At 35.9% G+C, this 18,989-nt stretch overlaps 1 protein-coding gene across 1 annotated transcript in view; it reads left to right on the top strand.

The window, feature by feature from the left end:
- Nucleotides 1-18,989, top strand: part of exoc4 (exocyst complex component 4) — a 197,312-nt gene that overhangs the window by 36,804 nt on the left and 141,519 nt on the right. Inside the window, exons 8-9 of the mRNA XM_056455755.1 lie at nt 10,657-10,802; nt 12,391-12,479. Of these exons, the coding sequence (XP_056311730.1) occupies nt 10,657-10,802; nt 12,391-12,479 (235 nt within the window). The remainder of the gene's footprint in view (nt 1-10,656; nt 10,803-12,390; nt 12,480-18,989) is intronic.

Raw genomic sequence — 18,989 nt, 5'->3', positions numbered from 1 at the left:
GTAGTAGTTTTGTTGTTAATATTGCTACTATTGTTTATTAAATACCAACATAAAAAATACATTTAATACTGTTGTATGTATGCGTTTGCTTTGTTTGTTTTGTTCATTTTGTTCATTGCGTTCAATTTGTTTGCTTTGTTTGTTTGTTTGTTTGTTTGTTCCGTTCCTTTTTGATTGTTTCCTTTCGTTCATTTGTTCCTTTCGTTTGTTTGTTCCTTTCATTTGTTCATTCGTTCGTTCGTTCCATTCCTTTCATTTCGATTCATTTCGTTCCTTTCGTTTCGTTCTTTTCTTTCATCCTGTTCGTTCCATTTCGTTCCTTTTCATTTAGTTTCATTCGTTCGTTCGTTTATTCGTTCAAATTGTCGTGACATATTGGTACTTATATCAAACATATTGGCAAGATATATTTATTTAGTTTGTTAATATTTATTTTTGATTTTGTATTATTGCTACTATTGTTTATTAATTATCAAAATATTTCTTTAAAATACATTCCATTTCGTTGTAAGGAAGATAAAAATGGTTTGAGTTTGTTATAATCTCCTTCTTTGTGCCATATATTAAGCCACACAGATTTAAGCTCGGGAATGATGGGAAAGAGGGTGAAGGGAACAAGAGCGTGAAAAGAGAGAGAGAGAAAAAGAAAGGAAATTACAAACTTTCCACTTTGACAACTTGTTTAGATTTAGTGGGAGCCACACAGCCTCAGAGTAATTGGATTATACAGTGTTAGTGAGGCGTTTCATGCCCTGACAGTGATTAGTCTGGCAGCGGAGGGAGAGGCAAAGTGCTTCTGTTTCATGTCGACGAGATAGACAGACACATGGCCTCTAAATGAGCTGTTGTGTACCAGCCTAAATGATCTATTGTAACTGGCCACGGCTAACATGTCGCTTGTGGATTTGAAAGATTTCCACCACAGGGTTAATGATCATAACAGTTCATTTCCATGTTTTCAAACCCAGCGCTCTTTCCTCCCCCCCAGGCTTTATGATTGAGATACGCTGGTTGTTTTGAAAAGCGCCACTCTTATGTTCATTAATTACGACAGTAATTATGCATTCTTTTGTGATGTGCGTTGCTGTAATAGCAGCGACCGTAGTGGACCGTACTGAATATTGCTGACAGGAATGCTAATGACGCAGTCGTAGCAAGATTCTGCTCCAAAGATCAACCTCTCAGTGCGATGTGTAATATCTATGTTGAACTAGAATATGTCAGAAGAGCTGCAGGTTAAGAGGGGTAGAAAATGCTTTTGGATTCATAGGTGTCACAGTATATCGCTGATGAGGTCAACTTGTGTCTCTAGAGAAAGATGATTAGGGGGAATGTGTTGTTTTATCATGTTTTAGAATAAGAGTGTGTCTTGTTCAGGTGTTTGGATTATTATTTTTTTTTTTCTTTTGCTGATTTTTATTTTTAAGTGGCTAATATTTTTTTTTGGTTTTTTTTGGATTTGATTTGAAAATATGTTTTGATTCTTGATTATTTTTTAAGTGTTTTTTATTTTATTTAGTTTTGTTTTGTTTTTGTCTTGGATTCATAATTTTTTATGTCTTGGTAGCGCATATGCTGCAAATGTGCTTTTCTTAAAGTTTTTGTATTGTTTCTAGTCCAAAAATATAAACAAAAAATCTATAATAATAATCAATAAGCATTTTCCAGACAAGCAAAAAAAAGCTATTGTTTTTAGAAATAATGTGTGACAATTAAGTGACGTTTGCCTTAAAACAAGCAAAATAATCTGCCAATGGGGCAAGTTAAAAAAATAATTTTTAAAGCAAAACAAGATTCATTTACTTTCTCCATTGGCAGATAAAAAAAATATTATGACTTATTATTTCTGAAAACAAGACAATATTCTTTGCTTGTCTCGAAATTGGTTCTTGATTTAAGAGGATTTAGATATTTAGACAAAAAAAAAAGACAGTTTTTGAGTGTATACTGTATATACATATACAATAAAAATCTGAGAGGGTTGATCCTATTTATTTATTTAAAATTGGCAATATTTAAAAATCAATTCATTTCATTGAAGATCTAATTGAATCAATAGCAAACTTTTAGCAGGTGTGCTTTCCCTTTGAATCCCTTTGCAATTGGGATGTAGTAGCTTCATAATAACATATGCCAGATCAGATGGCCCCTGGTAAAATGCTCTTAATTTTACATTCCAACCACGACTCTAAAATTCTGCTAACTTTTGTTGGATTAGTTTGCATTAGGGCTGTATCGTTTCAGCATTGATATCACAATGTGATCAATCACAATAGTCACATCACAGGATAAGCAATGTTAAGTTTGTATTTAAATTCATAATTTGCATCTGTTTTGATGCCTGTGATTGTGTAATGATTTTAAAAGTATTTAGGCATAAGAAATTGTACCATTTGTGATTTTAACAATGATTCATTTTAATGAATTATTTTTATCATTCTTTTACTATACTTGAATATGGTTAGACTCAGATAAAACACATTATTTCAATATATACACTTGCCCTGTCATAAAGCGCGAATCATCTCAGACTAGTTTCTTGAACATGACAATGAGTTCACTGTACTCAGATGGCCTTCACAGTCACCAGATCTCAATCCAAAAGAGCACTTTTGGGATGTGGTGCAGCGGGAGGTTCACATCATGGATGTGCAGCCGACAAATCTGCAGCAACTGATGCTATCATGTCAATATAAACCAAGATCTTTGAGAAATATTTCCAGTACCTTGTTGAATCTATGCCATGAATGATTAAGGCAGTTATGCAAGCAAAAGGGGGTCCAACCCGGTACTAGTAAGGTGTACCTAACAAAGTGGCCGGTGAGTGTACATCACAAAATAAAAAAAATATGGTAATGTTAGATTTTTCCAATATCGTACAGCCCTAGTTTGCACCCAACATATCTACCATGGAAAGACTAATATTCCATAAAGGCATATAATAATTTATTTTGTGTGTGTAGGAAGAGAAAACATGATGAAATAGAATGTCAGAATGTAGGCAGATGACAACAAAGGGATTAATTACTCCACTTTTTAATCAACATGTAATTTCTCGTTCTACCTGAGGTCTTATATTTACATATTAACTGGCTGGATGCGTTCAGTCACATCACGTTTAGTATCATATAAATATGCTGTTAATGTCGGATTCAATTTTTTTCGGTCTCTGTAGTGTGTGTTTCTCTCAAAACAACGTGTGCTTATTTGATGAATTATGGTAAGGTATCCATGGAGACAGAATCCCAGGTTCATTACGCCCCTCCTACATAATGATTAAACTTTCATTGTTGGTTGGATCATACATTTTTAATTGCACTGAAACAAAGAACAAACAAAAAAAAGCAAAGTTAGTTGTTTTGCAAGAGTTACGAAGGTCATCTAATTTCCAGAAAAAAAAAAAGCACTTCAGAAATGTTTGTGTATTGCTGTCAGATGCCTTCTTGGAATGAGAGGAAGCAGCGTTTTCTTGCTAATCTGAAGAGGAGTAGACAAGAGGCAGGAGGCTTTGTTTATTTCTCTGGTTTTTTTCTTAAAGCGCTCTGCAAACGTCTATCATCAGAGAGCAGGTGCTCACCTGCACATCCTTCAACACTGTTTTTCTTCTTTAATTAGCTTGATTTGTGGCTAATAGAGGGGATGAGTGCTGCTTTTTGCTCTTCATTAAATTGAGAACGTGTCCTCAAAGACATAGGGCAGGGTTTTAGGGTTCACTAAAGATTAACTCTTGGATTTCCACGCGATTGTAAACTTTGAAATGGCTTTGAGCCGTATGAAAACAGAATTGTTGTAATGGCAGTGGGGTTACGCATTGGTGCACATCACAAATCCAGCCAGTGTGCTTAGTGTTTATTATCTGGTGTGAAAAGCCATTTGCTGTTTCTCACAGGCTCTTGTTTCCCAAGCCCATTTTCAAGCTGGTCTTTTCTTGGAAGAGGCCATGAATATTGATTTTTTTTTTTTCTCTCCTTTCTGTTAAAACAACCTAGTCTTTAAAGCTCCAATAAAGAAGAGGGCTTGTGAAATGAACGTCCGGAAATGGAAGCGTTCAGAGTGTGTCCATCACATAACTGCTGCTCAAAGTGGACTTATTTTGTATTGTTCTTTCTTCTCCTCAGAGAAAAAAAAATCATTTTGAGGATGTTTATGGAGGAAAGTCAATGGCAATCATGATTTTACTTGGAATCAGCCAAGCTGCTGTATTTTCAGAACAGACTAGATCAGCGTGACTTATTGTTTATAGAATCACTTTTTTTTTTGTTGTTCTTTATGTAGGGGTAAAATTCATTCAGAAATACGAGCAGCATTTGAATAAATACAAACAAGTGAAGGGTGAGTAAATGATGACAGAATTTTCAGTTTTGAGTGTACTATCTCTTTAAACATTGAACTAATTTAGGGTTGAGCAGTGGAGTTTTTCTTCAGTCTATCGGCCTTCAGTCATTTGTATTACACTCATCCAAACTACATTTAGCTGCTCTGACACTATCAACATTGTACAAAACACTATAGAAATAAAGATCAATTGTTTGGGGACTTGTTGTTGTTGTTGTTGTTGTTGTTGTTGTTGTTGTTGTTGTTGTTGTTGTTGTTATTGTTGTTGTGTTAATACTGTATACTGTAAAAAAAAAAATCCATAAATGACAGTTTTACATATTTTGTGATTGTTTTTATGCTGATGTTGACTGTTAAGTATTTTGAATTGCATCATGGGACCTTGATCTTTCTTCCAACAACTTTTAACTTGACATATTTGAAAAAGTGACTTTTATTAACATTTTTAATAGTTTAAAGGAATATATTGTTTGGGTTGCATTTCACAACCGTAAATAAACGGAAAACACTTGTAAAAATCACGTGAATCACTTGTAAATCACAAAATACGGAAACTGTTAACAGATTTTTTTATCCGTGACAAATTGATGCTTTTAAAATTGTAATGAAGCCTAAACTGTACCTTACCAATACTTTATCAAATCCTCCTTATATATTAGGGAGTATTCATATCACCATAAATATTAGATTTACTGCTGCACTTTTTCCACAAAAGTTATTATAAACACATCACATTCTTTTTTTATAGCACAGTCTATAGTAGATTAGCAAAGAAAAACCATGTCAGTGCTTCTGTTAATTAGAATTAGACTTCTATTTCTTCTATAAGCAGCTCTTCAATGTTTGTTTTTATGCAAAGCCTGACCTTGGTGGATTGAACAAAGGAAATTAAATATTTCTACATCAAAGGCGACAATTGTGAGCCAATGGTAATTCATAGATGTTTACATCTACATTCATTTACCAGATGCTTTTATCCGAAGCATCTTTCAAAAGAGGAGGCATAAATATTTACCCGCTGAAAGCAAACTTTTACGGTAAAAGTTGCAAGCGTCTGTAAAACAAATGCCAAACAAACATCGTTTTTGCCTTGATTCTGTTTAAAATAGACTTTTTTTTTCTTTTTTTTTCCTTTTTTTTTCCTTTTTTTGAACTTCAATCTGAATAAGCAGGAATAGCTTTTGCAATGTATTCGCAGCACTGAATATGTTCCCAGATCATCTCGGAAGAACATACTGTATTGCACAGGTGTCAAATCCAGTTCCTGGAGGGCCGCAGCTCTGCACAGTTTAGTTCCAACCCTAATTAAATACACCTGTTCAAACTAATTAAGTCCTTCAGTTTTGTTTGAAACCTACAGGTAAGTGTGTTGAAGCAGAGTTGGAACTAAACTGTGTAGAGCTACGGTCCTCCAGGAACTGGATTTGACACCTGTGCTCTATTGGAAGTATGAGAGAACTCAGGAACTCGTTGCGAGAATGAAGATGTCTGCATATCTGTGCCAGTCTGTCAGATAAAGTTGCTTAAAACACCTTAATATTTTAGAAAAGGTAGTTAAAGTTTGCATAAACAATGATTGATCTTATTCACTCGTGACCCATCCATAAGTACATAAGCAGTCTATTATTTGATTACCTGGCCCACAGATTAACGGCAGCACCCGCGGATATAACTGGGAAATGATGTGCTCCTATTGCACAGTGTCACCCATGTGACCAAACTTGGCGTGAAGAACAAGAAAAAAATTAGACATGCTAGACTTTCTGCAATGGTGTCGTGAGGTGTCGCAGGCATGGTATCAGTTGTCGGAAACTATGCCACAGTACACAAGAAGTCACGACGCTCATTTGTCGCTTATGAATCCCCACAACACTCTACGTCAAGGAAATCATGCCGAAATTGTGATAAATTCATGTGATCTGACCGGGGTTCATTAAAGTACATTTTCCCAAGGTCGTTTGCGATATATAAATGAACTGCCCTCTTTACACTGATATCACACCAAAATATGCTTAGACTCGACAGTAATGTAAAATAGGTCTTTTGTTATGGGATGTCCATCCATGGGCGGCATAAATCATAAGTGGGCCGCTCTTTGTCTCTGTTTGACGCGCAGCTTTTAGACGTTTCTGCTGGAGATCAGCAGTTTGTTCTGCATGTGTTTTTGCCAGACTCATTGGAGAGTTCTTTGTGTTGCTGGCGGAGCTGGCTCTGTTGTTTCCACCTACTTGTTTGGTGTTTTTAAAATGGACACAGCGCTTCTGCAACCCACGCTTCATCTCTGTTGTTACAGGAAAAATCGGAGGCTGTTCTAATAAGCCGCATTATAATGGGGACGAAGGCACTTCTGATGAGGCATGAGGCATTTTAGTGAAAGTGACCTTGCCGGCTGTGGTGGTGGTATAATGAGTTCTGTCTTGAAGTTTTGCTTCCCTTCATCTTCTTGTTTCTTTTTTATGTTAAACGTATTGCAGGAAATATTTTCATGCTCTCGCAGTACACACAAACTATGAAAAATATGTTCACTGTGTCGCTGTTGCTCCAGCACTGACATTTAAAGGATGTTAAAAATAAAACAATAATATGGACAGTGTTAAACTCTGCGTACCCGGTATTGGGTCCATGGCATCATTTACTTCCGCATTCTTAAAATTGTAAAGGTCCGTGCTGGCCCAATACCCCAATAAGTGTTTCCTTTCTCTCATCAGTTGGAACTTTTGCATAGAAATTTTTTTGAAAATTCAAAGGGTTTTCTTTAAAATGATACCAAAATTTTGGGAGCATAATTTGGCTGCGTAAACTTAAAATAAAAATAGCCTGAATATTTTTTACCACAGCTATAAAACTTAAAGATTAGGTAAAATAACATTACTTTCAAAATGATCAGTCAGTGGAGTGAATAAATGGTAAATAAAAAAAAGTCGGCCTAATTTAACTATGCTGCTTAAACTTAAAACAAAAACATCTTGAATATTTTACCATGCATGGCTAATAAAACTTAACATAAGGACTAAATATTTTTACTTTCAACGCTGTTTTCTAAAAATGCAAAGGGTTTTCTTTAAAATTATACCATTTAAAATGATGCATTTACACCTCTGCATGTGGATTTTGGAAGCTTTCAAATTTGAGTTTACAAAAAAAGCGCCTCTTTTTGGAGGGGCTTATAATAACACAGACAACATAAACAATTATTTTAATCACTTTCAACAGTGTTTTATGAAAATTCTAAGGGTTTTCTTTAAAAATGACACCAAACTTTTGCATGTACACCTCTGCATGTGGATTTGGGAAGCTTTTGAATTTGGGAAAGCAAAATTCCGGCGGAAACCCCAAAAAAAGCACTTGACTTTAAGAGGAAAAATGCACAATAAAACTATAATAAATTACCAATGAAACACTATTTAGGACACCACTAAAAGCAACATCGATCATTTCAAATGGACTTGTGTTTACTTTGTATCAGAATGGTCATTTTGTGATGAAATAATACTAAAATTGATATTCATCCATAAGGCACTGCTTTATTTATTCATTCATGTTCTTTTAGGTTTAGTCCTTTTAATAATCTGGGGTTGCCACAGCGGAATGAACCGCCAACTTATCCAGCATATTTTTTACGCAGCGGATACTCTCCCAGCTGCAATCCGTCATTGGGAAACATCCATACACACTCATTCACACACGTACACTACGGACAATTTAGCCTACCTAAATCACCTGTACCGCATGTCTTTGGACTTGTGGGGTAAACCGGAGAACCTGGAGGAAACCCACGCGAACACGGGAAGAACATGCAAACTCCACGACCTTCTTGCTGTGAGGTGATCGTGCTACCCACTACGCCACCGTGACGCCCTGCTTCATTATAATAAATAATTAAATAAATAGTGTATAATTATAGTGTATATATTATATAAATAATTTGGTTTACTTCTGCATAACATGGTATATTTGGCATAAAATACCTCTCAAAAAAGATGTTTTGAAGAAATCTTTGCGTTGTTGTTGTTGTTGTTATTATTATTATTATTATTATTATTATTATTAATATTATTATTAATACTATTATTACAGCTATTGACCTTCAGCTGCCTATGGGAGAAATGACTAGGAATAATAAACCGCAGGAAACTGTCAAACTACTTGCTCTACAAACAAGTGTTTGCATGATTATACAAACAAAGCAGAGTCATATATGTTTGCAACATCAAGCAGCACAACGAGCTGTTTTCAACATCTAAAAATTTATGTATCTGAATGGCTCGTACGCGAGGAATAAAGTGAATAGTATTAAACAAAATGCAAAAAGACAAAAGCATTTGCATTTGCTTGGACTTTATTTATTTTCTTACTTCTGCTTCCATCTATTCCCTAACCTTCTGTTCTTTTTAAAATAATCTGTTTATTATATACATTCATCTTTTTTATGCTAGTGCCAAAGACAAATTTCTGTTATGGCACATTAAATGCATAATAACGCGTAAAGTAAATAAACTACTATTCATATCTTTAAAAAAATGTACTGCTACTAAAAATTGACCCGTTCATTTGCTTTACCAAGATGAATCTGCTGACTGATCACATCCTAATCTCTCTTGTACATCTCTCTCCATCTGTCTCCCTTCCTGTGTTTACTGTTTTCGTCAAGATATCTCTCTTTCTCTCCATCTCCCACCGTTTCCATCCATCCTCCATGGTTAATTGCCTTAAAAGTTGCTTGTTCCCTTCTCCGAGGTCACTGAAGTGGGTCCGGGCTCCTTCATCAGGCAAACGTTGGCATTTAATTAAGTCGGGGGTCTACATGCGAGACCCGCTCCATCACCGGATCAGATGGGCATTAGTAATTAATAATCTGACAGGATTGTAACAGGCCGGCCGGATTGGACTTGTCTCAGGGCTGAGGAATGGCTGTTGATGAGGCTTTCCCTTCCTCTCATAGACTGTTCCCTTCTTATCTCTTCTTAATTATGCTATTATCAGTCAGATGTAGTTCCATCTGTCCTTTCCTAATTCCATCTCCACTCTGGACTGTTTTGCAGCTGGGATTTAGAAATGGAGCAAGTAAATTGCTTCGCTAAATTATGAAGCTATTGGAAAAAACGGCCTGCTAATTTGTGGAAAAGTTTACTTGAACTTCTCTTTCACTCCTCTTGCAGCTGTTTGAACCTCTCTTAATGGTTATGGATAGTGTTGAATGGGATATTCATGAACTCGGATGTGCAGTTTTAATCAGAGTTAATGGGATTTCGCTGGCGGACACGGCAGGCGTTTGAAGTTTGAACACAGACAGCCTGGAAAGATGGGCCTGAGACAAACCTAGAAACAGATTCATTCAGACTGATCCAGTTAAGTCATACTAGACCAGGGACGTACTTAACCTCATATTTTATGGAGTGTTTTAAACTGGCGTGTAGGACTGTCAAAGATAATATTAAATTTCGGTTTGAGCAATGATTTTGTTGTGTAAGTGCTATAAATAAATCTGAATTGATCTTTTTTTTTATGAAATGAATGCTTTATTTAATAAAAGATGCATGATTAGTGATCAACAGTGACTTTTTGCTACAAATAAATGTTATTCTTCTTAACTTAACTAAACGAATACCATGCTTTAGAAATATATAAAGCAGTTCAACTGTTTACAACATTAATAACAGGAAATGTTTCTAAATGGTTCAGTTATATATTTTTTCTTTGTATCATGTTTTTTTTTGCATGTCTGTTTATAGATGGATGGATGGATGGATGGATGGATGGATGGATGGATGGATGGATGGATAGATAGAACCTAACCTAATTAACCTAGTTAAGCCTTTAATTGTCAATTTAAGCTGTATAGAAGTGTCTTAAAAATATCTAGTTAAATATTATGTACTGTCATCATGGCACAGATTAAATAAATCAGTTATTAGAAATGAGTTATCAAAGCTATTATGTTTAGAAATGTGTTAAATCTTCTCTCCGTTAAACAGAAATTGGGGAAATAATAATTCTGACTTCAAATGTTTATACATATATTTTCAAAGAGGGAGTGCTCACTGTGCACTGTATATAGAGCTGCCTTTCATTTTACAGCCTTTTCTCAGGTGAATCACTGTGATAAAACCCCCCTTGGATTAGTTGACCTTGGTGTCCCATTTCGATTCTAGCCCTGTTAGTTTCTGTTTACAAAATCCAGGGCTGGCAGAAAGTGTACTAATAAACTGTTTATCATAAGTGCATGTAGTGGAACACCTACTTTAAGTGTCAGAAAGTCAGTGAATATGGTTGTGTGCTGTAAAATAAGACTGAACAAAACATGCTCTTCTGCTCTCACAGGTCCTGCTAATGGACTACCTGGATGTCAAAAACACCCGTAGCGCAGCAGAACCTTCTGCCCAGCTGTCCTACGCCAGCACCGGTGGAGATTTCGGAGCATTTTTCGCCAAGAAGAAACCTCTCAGACCCAAACAGTCTCTTTTCAAGTAGGTTTCTTCATGTAGGAATTAAATAGGAAGGGTTACAGTTGACGAGCCACTTGAGTGGGTTGGGTTAAATGCCTAATGGCAAACGCATTCGATCAGATTGTTCAAACAGCTGCTAAACACCTCCTTCTCTCCACCTATTGAGCTCATTCATAAACCAAGTGGCTGGAAAGGCTGTCATTGATAGTCTTAGGTTTTGTATTAGAGGCAAATAAAACTGTGTAAAGTAGAGAAAAAAAACCACTGCGTTTCTCGGTATCTTAGATGCACTCGGTAGGTAGCGTCAGAAAGCCGTGTGTGTATAGACTATCCTGTCACAAAATGCGGCGAAAATCCTACACTACGGTAATAGTTTGATTAACGTATATACATGTTTACATTCGGAGAGCAGCATTTACAGCCAATCTTTCAGTCCACAATATTGTAGTGATATTAGCACACTGTAAACTTAGTAACTAAATCGTTTTGACTAAGGTCTGTCTTTAAAAACTGAAAGAGTACTGCTGACAATACTAACAAACTTTGCCTCTGAAGAAACATCAATCAATCAATCAGTCAATCAAAGGCCTTTATTTGTCACATACACTTCCATGTAGTCAAATACACTGTCATGTAGTGAAATTGGACCCCCCTGACCATACCCAAACATCACATTTTAGGGGAAGACAGAGGTAGCATTTAGAAAAAGGAAGTAAGATACATTTCAGGAGAGAGAGGCGAAAAAAAAAAAACAACTTCCTTTCATCTTGCCCTTGAATTAGGGCAGTTTGAGATCAGGGAGAAAAAATAGCCCCAGCAGTCAAGCACATAATCGCATAGACATAACATTGCAAATAGGGGATGTGGATATAGTCCGATGAGGGCAGCCATCCGACTTGCAGCTGATCACGCTGGTCTTAGACCCACCTACCCCCTCCAGTGGGTGAAAGCATACAAAGGCGTGGGATGAGGGGCTAGGTAGTGATTGTCTATACACAAACCAAGAACATTGATCACACACTTACCGAGATGGGACAATCAACACAAACTGGAACCGTGTCTTTTTTAAAAGGAGAGGACTGGCAAATCTGGTTTTCACCATTTCCAGATGCGGAAAGCTTTCGGGTAAAAATGTTCCTTACAAACTTTGTCGCGTGTAAGCAGACCACTGTAATCCCAACGTGGCATCTCTCTGCTGTCTATACATTGTAACAGGTAAAAATGAAGCTATCATGCATGTTAATGAAGTTGCACCTCATACACAATAGACCGTGCTGATTGGTTCGAACCAAGTCTATCTCTTGAATTAATGATGAAAGACAGGATCTACACAAGGATCTAATCGACGTGGCGTAGCTCCAAAATTTCTTTTCAAACCGGTAGAACAAATTTGCTTGAAATAATGCAAAAACAACCAGTTTTCACTTTTTTTGTGTCCTAATAGTGTTTTTAGCAGCGTGGGACTCATGACTGTCAACATCTCAAAAAATGTGTTTTAGTGTTTCATGATCCTTTAATCACCTGGAGTCTTATACTAACATGAAAACTACTGTGACTTTTTGCCTGCTTTCCTGTGTGATCTTTGACCTTTAATAACTTCGCTTTGCAGGTTTGAGTCTTCATCCCACGCCATTAGCATGAGCGCATACCTACGGGAGCAGCGGAGGGAGCTCTACAGCAAAAGTGGAGAGCTGCAAGGTAAGAAATGGGACGAATGAAGGGTCCAGGGGGGAGGGCAGGTCTGGTTTGATTGGGATGGAAGGAGTCAATGAAGCAATGATGGAGAGGAGACCCTGAATTCATCAGGTTGAGGAGTCACTTAGCTATGTATCATCTACCTGTTAGAGCTTTTTTGTTCTGAGTCTCAGTGATGCACACACACACATACATGCCAGAGAGCGTCTCTTTCTTTCACTCTTTAAAATGACCTTGCAGTTTCAATCAGCGCTGCTTGACAGTTGTGTGTCGCTTCTTGTTTTTCTGTTTCCTTTTCGTTTTTTTTCTCCCTCAAGCAATTCCTGTGAGACACACACTCTGTGAAATGATCGAGAGGGAGCACAAGGTGTTAAAAAAAGAGAAGTGAAGGACACATAGAGGGATAGAGGTGAGAGGCAGATGCTTCTCACACCATTCAGAACGACAGACAGGCCTTTTTTTTGGGCTTGACAAAAATAAGTTTCATACTCCTTCACCGCAAATTCTAAGTTTGAAACAAGGGAGGTAAAATGCAGGATCCGCTCTCCATTTGTCAGTGTTTATGTGGTTCAATAGTTCACACTGAGTTTGTTTGATTGTGTTTTGAGTTTAGATTTACTTGTTGTTGTTGTTTTTATGTAATTTCTAGTTCATTTATTCATTTTCTTTTCGACTCAGTCTGTTTATTAATCTGGGGTCACCACAGCGGAATGAACCTCCAGCTCATCCAGCATATGTTTTAGGCAGCGGATGCCATTCCAGCTGCAACCCATCAGCCCATTGATCTTTGTTTTTTATGTTAGTTTTCTTTAGGTTTTAATAACTGTTTATTATTTTGCCGTATAATTAATTATCAAATCAAATTTTTGCAGTTTATTACTTTGACATATTATTTATTTTGATTATTTATTTTGTTTAAATTTTGGTTAATTTATTTTGCTGTTTTGTGTAATCTGTAATTGCGGTTTGCTCATTTTACAGATTTATTATTTTTTTGTTAATTTCTTTTGTGGTTTATTTAATTTGTGGTTTATTTTTTGTTTATTTAGTTTTAAATATTATTATTATTATTATTATTATTAATACTATTATTATATTATTATTATTTATTCAAGTGTTTAATGTAGTTGTTTTATTATTTATTTATTTATTATTTTAGATTTTTTATTTTGCAAATGTTTAACTGTTGAATTATTATACAGCTTATTTTGTTAATACATTTAGTTATTTTCAGTGTTTATTTGCTCCATCTTGTCATGTTAAACATGTAATTGTTGCTACATATACAGTACATTCTTCTCTTCATTTGTTTATTTTCAATTCATGACAAATGCATTATTTTAGCCCCGATTTTGACTCGCCAACAGGTTTTGAGAAATCATAGACAAATGCCGGAAATTACAGGCAAATTGGTGCTCGTTCCCATGAGTAAAAATCACACAGTATGAACAATAAAAGACGGGATCTGAGGGAATCGCAGATGAGTCTGCGACACCCATCAGATATTTGGCATTCTAAATATCTGGACCTGTCGGTGATTCAAGTCATGCCATGTGATTGTGTTCTGATTGAAAATAACATCAGTGATTACCTACAGCCAATGAGAGAGCAGCATCCCCTGGTATGGGTATCTGCAGGCCAGCAGGAGGCTGGTGAAGTAGTTAAAAGTGCTTCTTCTCAGTCTATTTGGACCCAAGAAATGGAGCAATGACTAGTGGAAATTTGTCAGGAGCACCCGTGTCTGTTTGTCGTGTCATCTGAGCAATATCTGAGAAAAAAGTTGAGGAGAAGTTGAGCAAAATAACTGCATTTTCTACCCTATTAAAGGCTTCTTTCTCATTATGTAGTTAATAAATAATATACCACCTTTCCATGTCACTTCTCACATGTGTTTGATTGTGAGAGACCAAGACTAAGTTGTCTGCGATTCTTCCTATTGTAAAGTCATACAGTATGAAACCCCCTGTCGCCGATCCATCTTGCAGTGTAAAAAAAGCAGCAAACTAAACACGACCCCCGGTTGTCATGCAGTGTGAAAACATCTGTGATGTTACTACTTTAAAAATCATGCAGTCTGAACTCGGCATCAGTGCAAGTAAAGAGTGGCAAACATGTAAATTCTTATTTGCTTCGTTTTTCAGCGTTCATGTGGTGTGGCTACTTTCTAACATTTTTTTTTCCCTCTACATCACATCTTACCAGGCGCTTTCAATTGATTGTAAGCTGCCAATCACATCCTAAGAAGAGCGAAATCAATGAGCAGATTAACATGAGATAAGGAAGTCAACGGCTTCTGAGACTTTCTTGGTGTCTCTCCCAAGATGTGAAATGTGTAGAATATTTGATTGGAACACCTCGCACCACCAAATAGGAGATGAAATTTCCACTGTTCATTTGTGCCGTCACAATACAAGCACTGTGTCTGTCGCCCGCGAAAGGAATGAGCGGAGATTGAAGGGATGAAATAATTTAACAGACGGAATAAGTCGACTCGGTGGAGGAGGGAGGAGAGAGTTGAAAGTCATTGTTTCATTACGTGGGTAGAGGGGACCATTCATGGATTTCTTAGGGAATAAATTAGAAAAATGACAATATGTATTGAAGCCGACACGAGAATGTTTCGTATTTTAATTAAGTTTGGAGTCGTGCAGACATTCAAGACTAAAACATTACATCTGGAAGATGGCCTCACCCCACGGAACGGTTGTAAAAAAACATTTAAAAGTTATTAAATGATCCATAAATAAGCAGATCCTGCAGTTAGTGTAATGACTTCTCAGGACAGCCTCGATTGCCTTTTAAAACCACTGACACACAGTATGTCACACAGGCATTTAATTTTCCTGACACAATCCAGTCACTGTGCAAGGCTGAATGCTAGAGATGTTTACAGGTAGCTTTTCTAGTGCAGCTTTTTTCAGTAGGGTCAAAAGTGCATGAGAATTTCATCCACGTTTTTTATCTAAGCATTGCACTGGATGACAGTAATATAAAACAGTAAAATCTGCTGTAAATAAAGCAGTGCTTCTACACTCTTAAAGCAAACAGCTTTGTCAGAGTTTTGCAAGCGGTATTGCATGTGTGTGTGTGTGTGTGTGTGTGTGTGTGTGTGTGTGTGTGTGTGTGTGTGTGTGTGTGTGTGTGTGTGTGTGTGTGTGTGTGTGTGTGTGTGTGTGTGTGTGTGTGTGTGTGTGTTTGCAGCAGTCATTAGAAAACCGCATTCAGAGCCTCTGTACCTTAATTATAGCTTTCTCTCCTCCAGCACGACTCCTACAGATCAATTAATCCTCAACTTCCTTCTGAAGAGTTCATTACTGCTTCAGCGCTCTCTTCTTTCTTTTCTCGCTTGGTTTTGCATATTTTCAGACAGGTATGGTAGAGAATGAAGGAAAAGTTTGGATGAAGTGAATGGGGAATTGGACCAGGGTATGTTGCTGGGTGAATTTGTACTTGTGGCACTTATAGGTGAACTCTTTCTTTATTTTATTCTTGGGCTTTTGTATAATCTTTTAGAATGTTTTAGTTTAGACAGAGTTGAAATAATAAAGAGGATATGAATATGAACTTTCCCAGCACCAATACAAACTTTATTTGAAAGGGTATACCTCTCTACTACTTTCAATTATGACTGAATTCATTAGTACATACACTGTAATATTTTTTGTCAAATCAATTAGTCTTGAAAGCATATGTTTTTAGGTTATTGTAACTTATTAAACTAAGTTGATCATGTTCTAACTTGATTTTATAAGTTACGCAAGCTGTTTTAAGTCAGTTTAACATAATATAAGTTAAATGGACTAATAGGGTTCATTTGATTCAGCTTAAAATTATTTTTATTTTGGGTAGATTTTTTTTTTTTACTGTATAGAGATTGCATTCATACTGCATTTGTACTATATGGATTGTTCGGCTGCGATCTATTTACGAATTCATTCATAGTCATTCTCTTTCTGATGTTAATTTTTTGTTTTTGCTTTTCCATGTTAGTCTCATTATATATATATATATATAACTATACTAGTCTCATTTAAGTTCATCATGGAGAATGAGTGGGATGTTTTTAAAAATGTGAGCAGGAATTGGAGCATGTTGCAGACTGAACTCGTCGTACAAGAAGGTTATTATTTGTTGATGCATTTGCAATGTATCCCTTGGTATGGTAATGAAAGAGTGGAGAATTCAAATCAAATTTAGGTTTGTTACTTTGTTTTTTTCAATATTATTATAATTTTTTTTGCTGATTATGATTTAAAATGAGCAGGAAAAAGGAGCATGGCACACTCAACTTGCATCACTCATATTTGTGCCACCTTCAAAAAAAAAAAGATTTTCAAATTACTTAAATAGATGTAATAACACTTTTTTTGTAGTTCTCTATGCTTAAATTAGTAAACTATTAAGTGAATCTAATTGTTTTGGGACAAGAATTGGAGCATGTTGCAGACTAAACTTGTCATACAAGAAGGGAATTATTTGTTGATGCATTTGCAATGTATCCCTAGGTATAGTAAAGAAGAGAAATTTATTTAGGTTTGCTACTTTGTTTATTTTTCAATTTTTTTTTGTTGTTGATTATTGATTATTACATAAGGAGCATGTCACACTCAACTTGCATCACTCATGTTTGTGCCACTCTCAAAAATAGTTTACAATAACTTAAAAATAGATAAAACAATCCTTTGTTTCTTGTTCCATACACTTAAATTTGTAACATATGAAGTTATCCTAATTGTTTTGTGACTACATTAATATTTTTTAACTAACTGGTTAGTGGGTGTTTAGTTGCATGTTTTGCTTGAGAGTTTGCATTATAAGTGAAAACTGTTGACAGTAAGTGAATGTTAAGTTGACTTTCGTAAAGTTTAAGACTTGTTCAAGTTTAATCTTCAATTATTTAGAAGAATTTCAATTAATGTTTTGAGGTTACCGCTGTGCAGAAGTGTAGTGTTCATGCTTAGCGTGCTGACAGATTTATTAACAACAATGATTGATGCTTCACTCAATGAGCAATGACCATTTTAATTACAATTACAATTATAAAATCAGAAATCAGGTTCTTAATAACTCAGTCCACATGATACATTTAAAACCTGAGAGGGAAATTATGATTGGAGAGGGAATGTGATTGGAGCATGTTTCAACCTGAACTTGAATCTGAATATCTAGCTTATGTACAAAGGCTCTTAATAACTTCCCACACTTACCAGTTGTTCTGTAATGTTTTAGATTGGTATAATGGAGAACAAGTGGAAAATAATAGAAAAAGTGAGCGGGAATGGGACTGGACCATATTGAAGGCTGAACTTGAGAAACTAATATGCGCATGAGGGTTCCTCTGACCTCTTTCTCTACCCACTTTTTTCACAATTTTTTAGACCAGACCAAAATGTATTTGCTCACTTAAACAACACATTAGAATCTATGTTTGACAAAAGTGTTTGACCCTGGGCCACAAAGCCAGTCATAAGTGTACATTTTTTAAACTGAGATACCGCGGGAAAATTAGGTATTGAGCATGTCATGGTTTTTCCTTGGAATAATATTTCTAAAGAAGCTGTTGACATGGAATTGAGCTGGATTTTGGTCAAAACCTAAACAATACAAACATAAAAAAACAAATTAAATCTGAAAAATTTGAGATGTGTAATAACAATGAAATGACACATGGAGAAAGTACAAAACTACTGATATATATTAAATATTTTATATAAAAGGCTTTTCGGTGATGGCAGCCTTTCATTTTTATAATGAAGTCACATGATTTGCTCAGGTGTGAGTTTTTCACAGACTTCAACAAAGTGTAAAATCTTGATGGTTCTGTGGGTCTCGTCTATCAAATCTGATCTTTAATTTGTATTTTAGATTTAGTTCAATTCATGCTTATTTCTATTGCACTTTTACAATGTAGATTGTGCCAAAAGCAGCTTAACATAGAAGTTCAAGTAAATTGAAACTGTGTCAGTCCAGTTTTCAGAGTTCAGTTTAGTTCAGTTCTGTGTGGTTTAAATTTCACTGCTGGAAGTACAAACACTGAAGAGCAAATCCATCGATGCGCAGCTCCACAAGTCCCAGTTGTACAACTCCTCAAGTTATATTAGATTCAAGTCAGGTGATTGGCTGGGCTATTCTAGAGCTTGATTTTCTTTGTATTTGTATTTTCTAAGTATTTGAGTTTCAATGGCTGCATTTTGGATCATTGTCTTGCTGAAATGTTCACTCTGGTTTCATCTTCATCATTCTGATAATGTAGATGTTGGACTGAAGCAGCTAATATTAATTTACAATGACGAATGGGGAGAGGGTTGCTGAATAATTTCTGAGAGATTTCAGCTGCTGTCTGGGCTTTCACTGCCTTTCTTTACCTCCCTTTCTTCATGTGTTCAATACTTTTTCCCTGTGTCATTTCATTTGATTACACATAGCTTAATTTGTAAACTAATTCGTTTTGTTTTCTTTGCATATATGGGTTTATTTAGCTGTTATGAACATCTGGGAAAAATTACAAGTCAA

This window comes from Danio aesculapii, chromosome 4 (genome assembly GCF_903798145.1).
Source record: "Danio aesculapii chromosome 4, fDanAes4.1, whole genome shotgun sequence".
NCBI classification, from domain to species: domain Eukaryota; kingdom Metazoa; phylum Chordata; class Actinopteri; order Cypriniformes; family Danionidae; genus Danio; species Danio aesculapii.
This window is presented reverse-complemented; position numbering and strand designations above follow the sequence as displayed.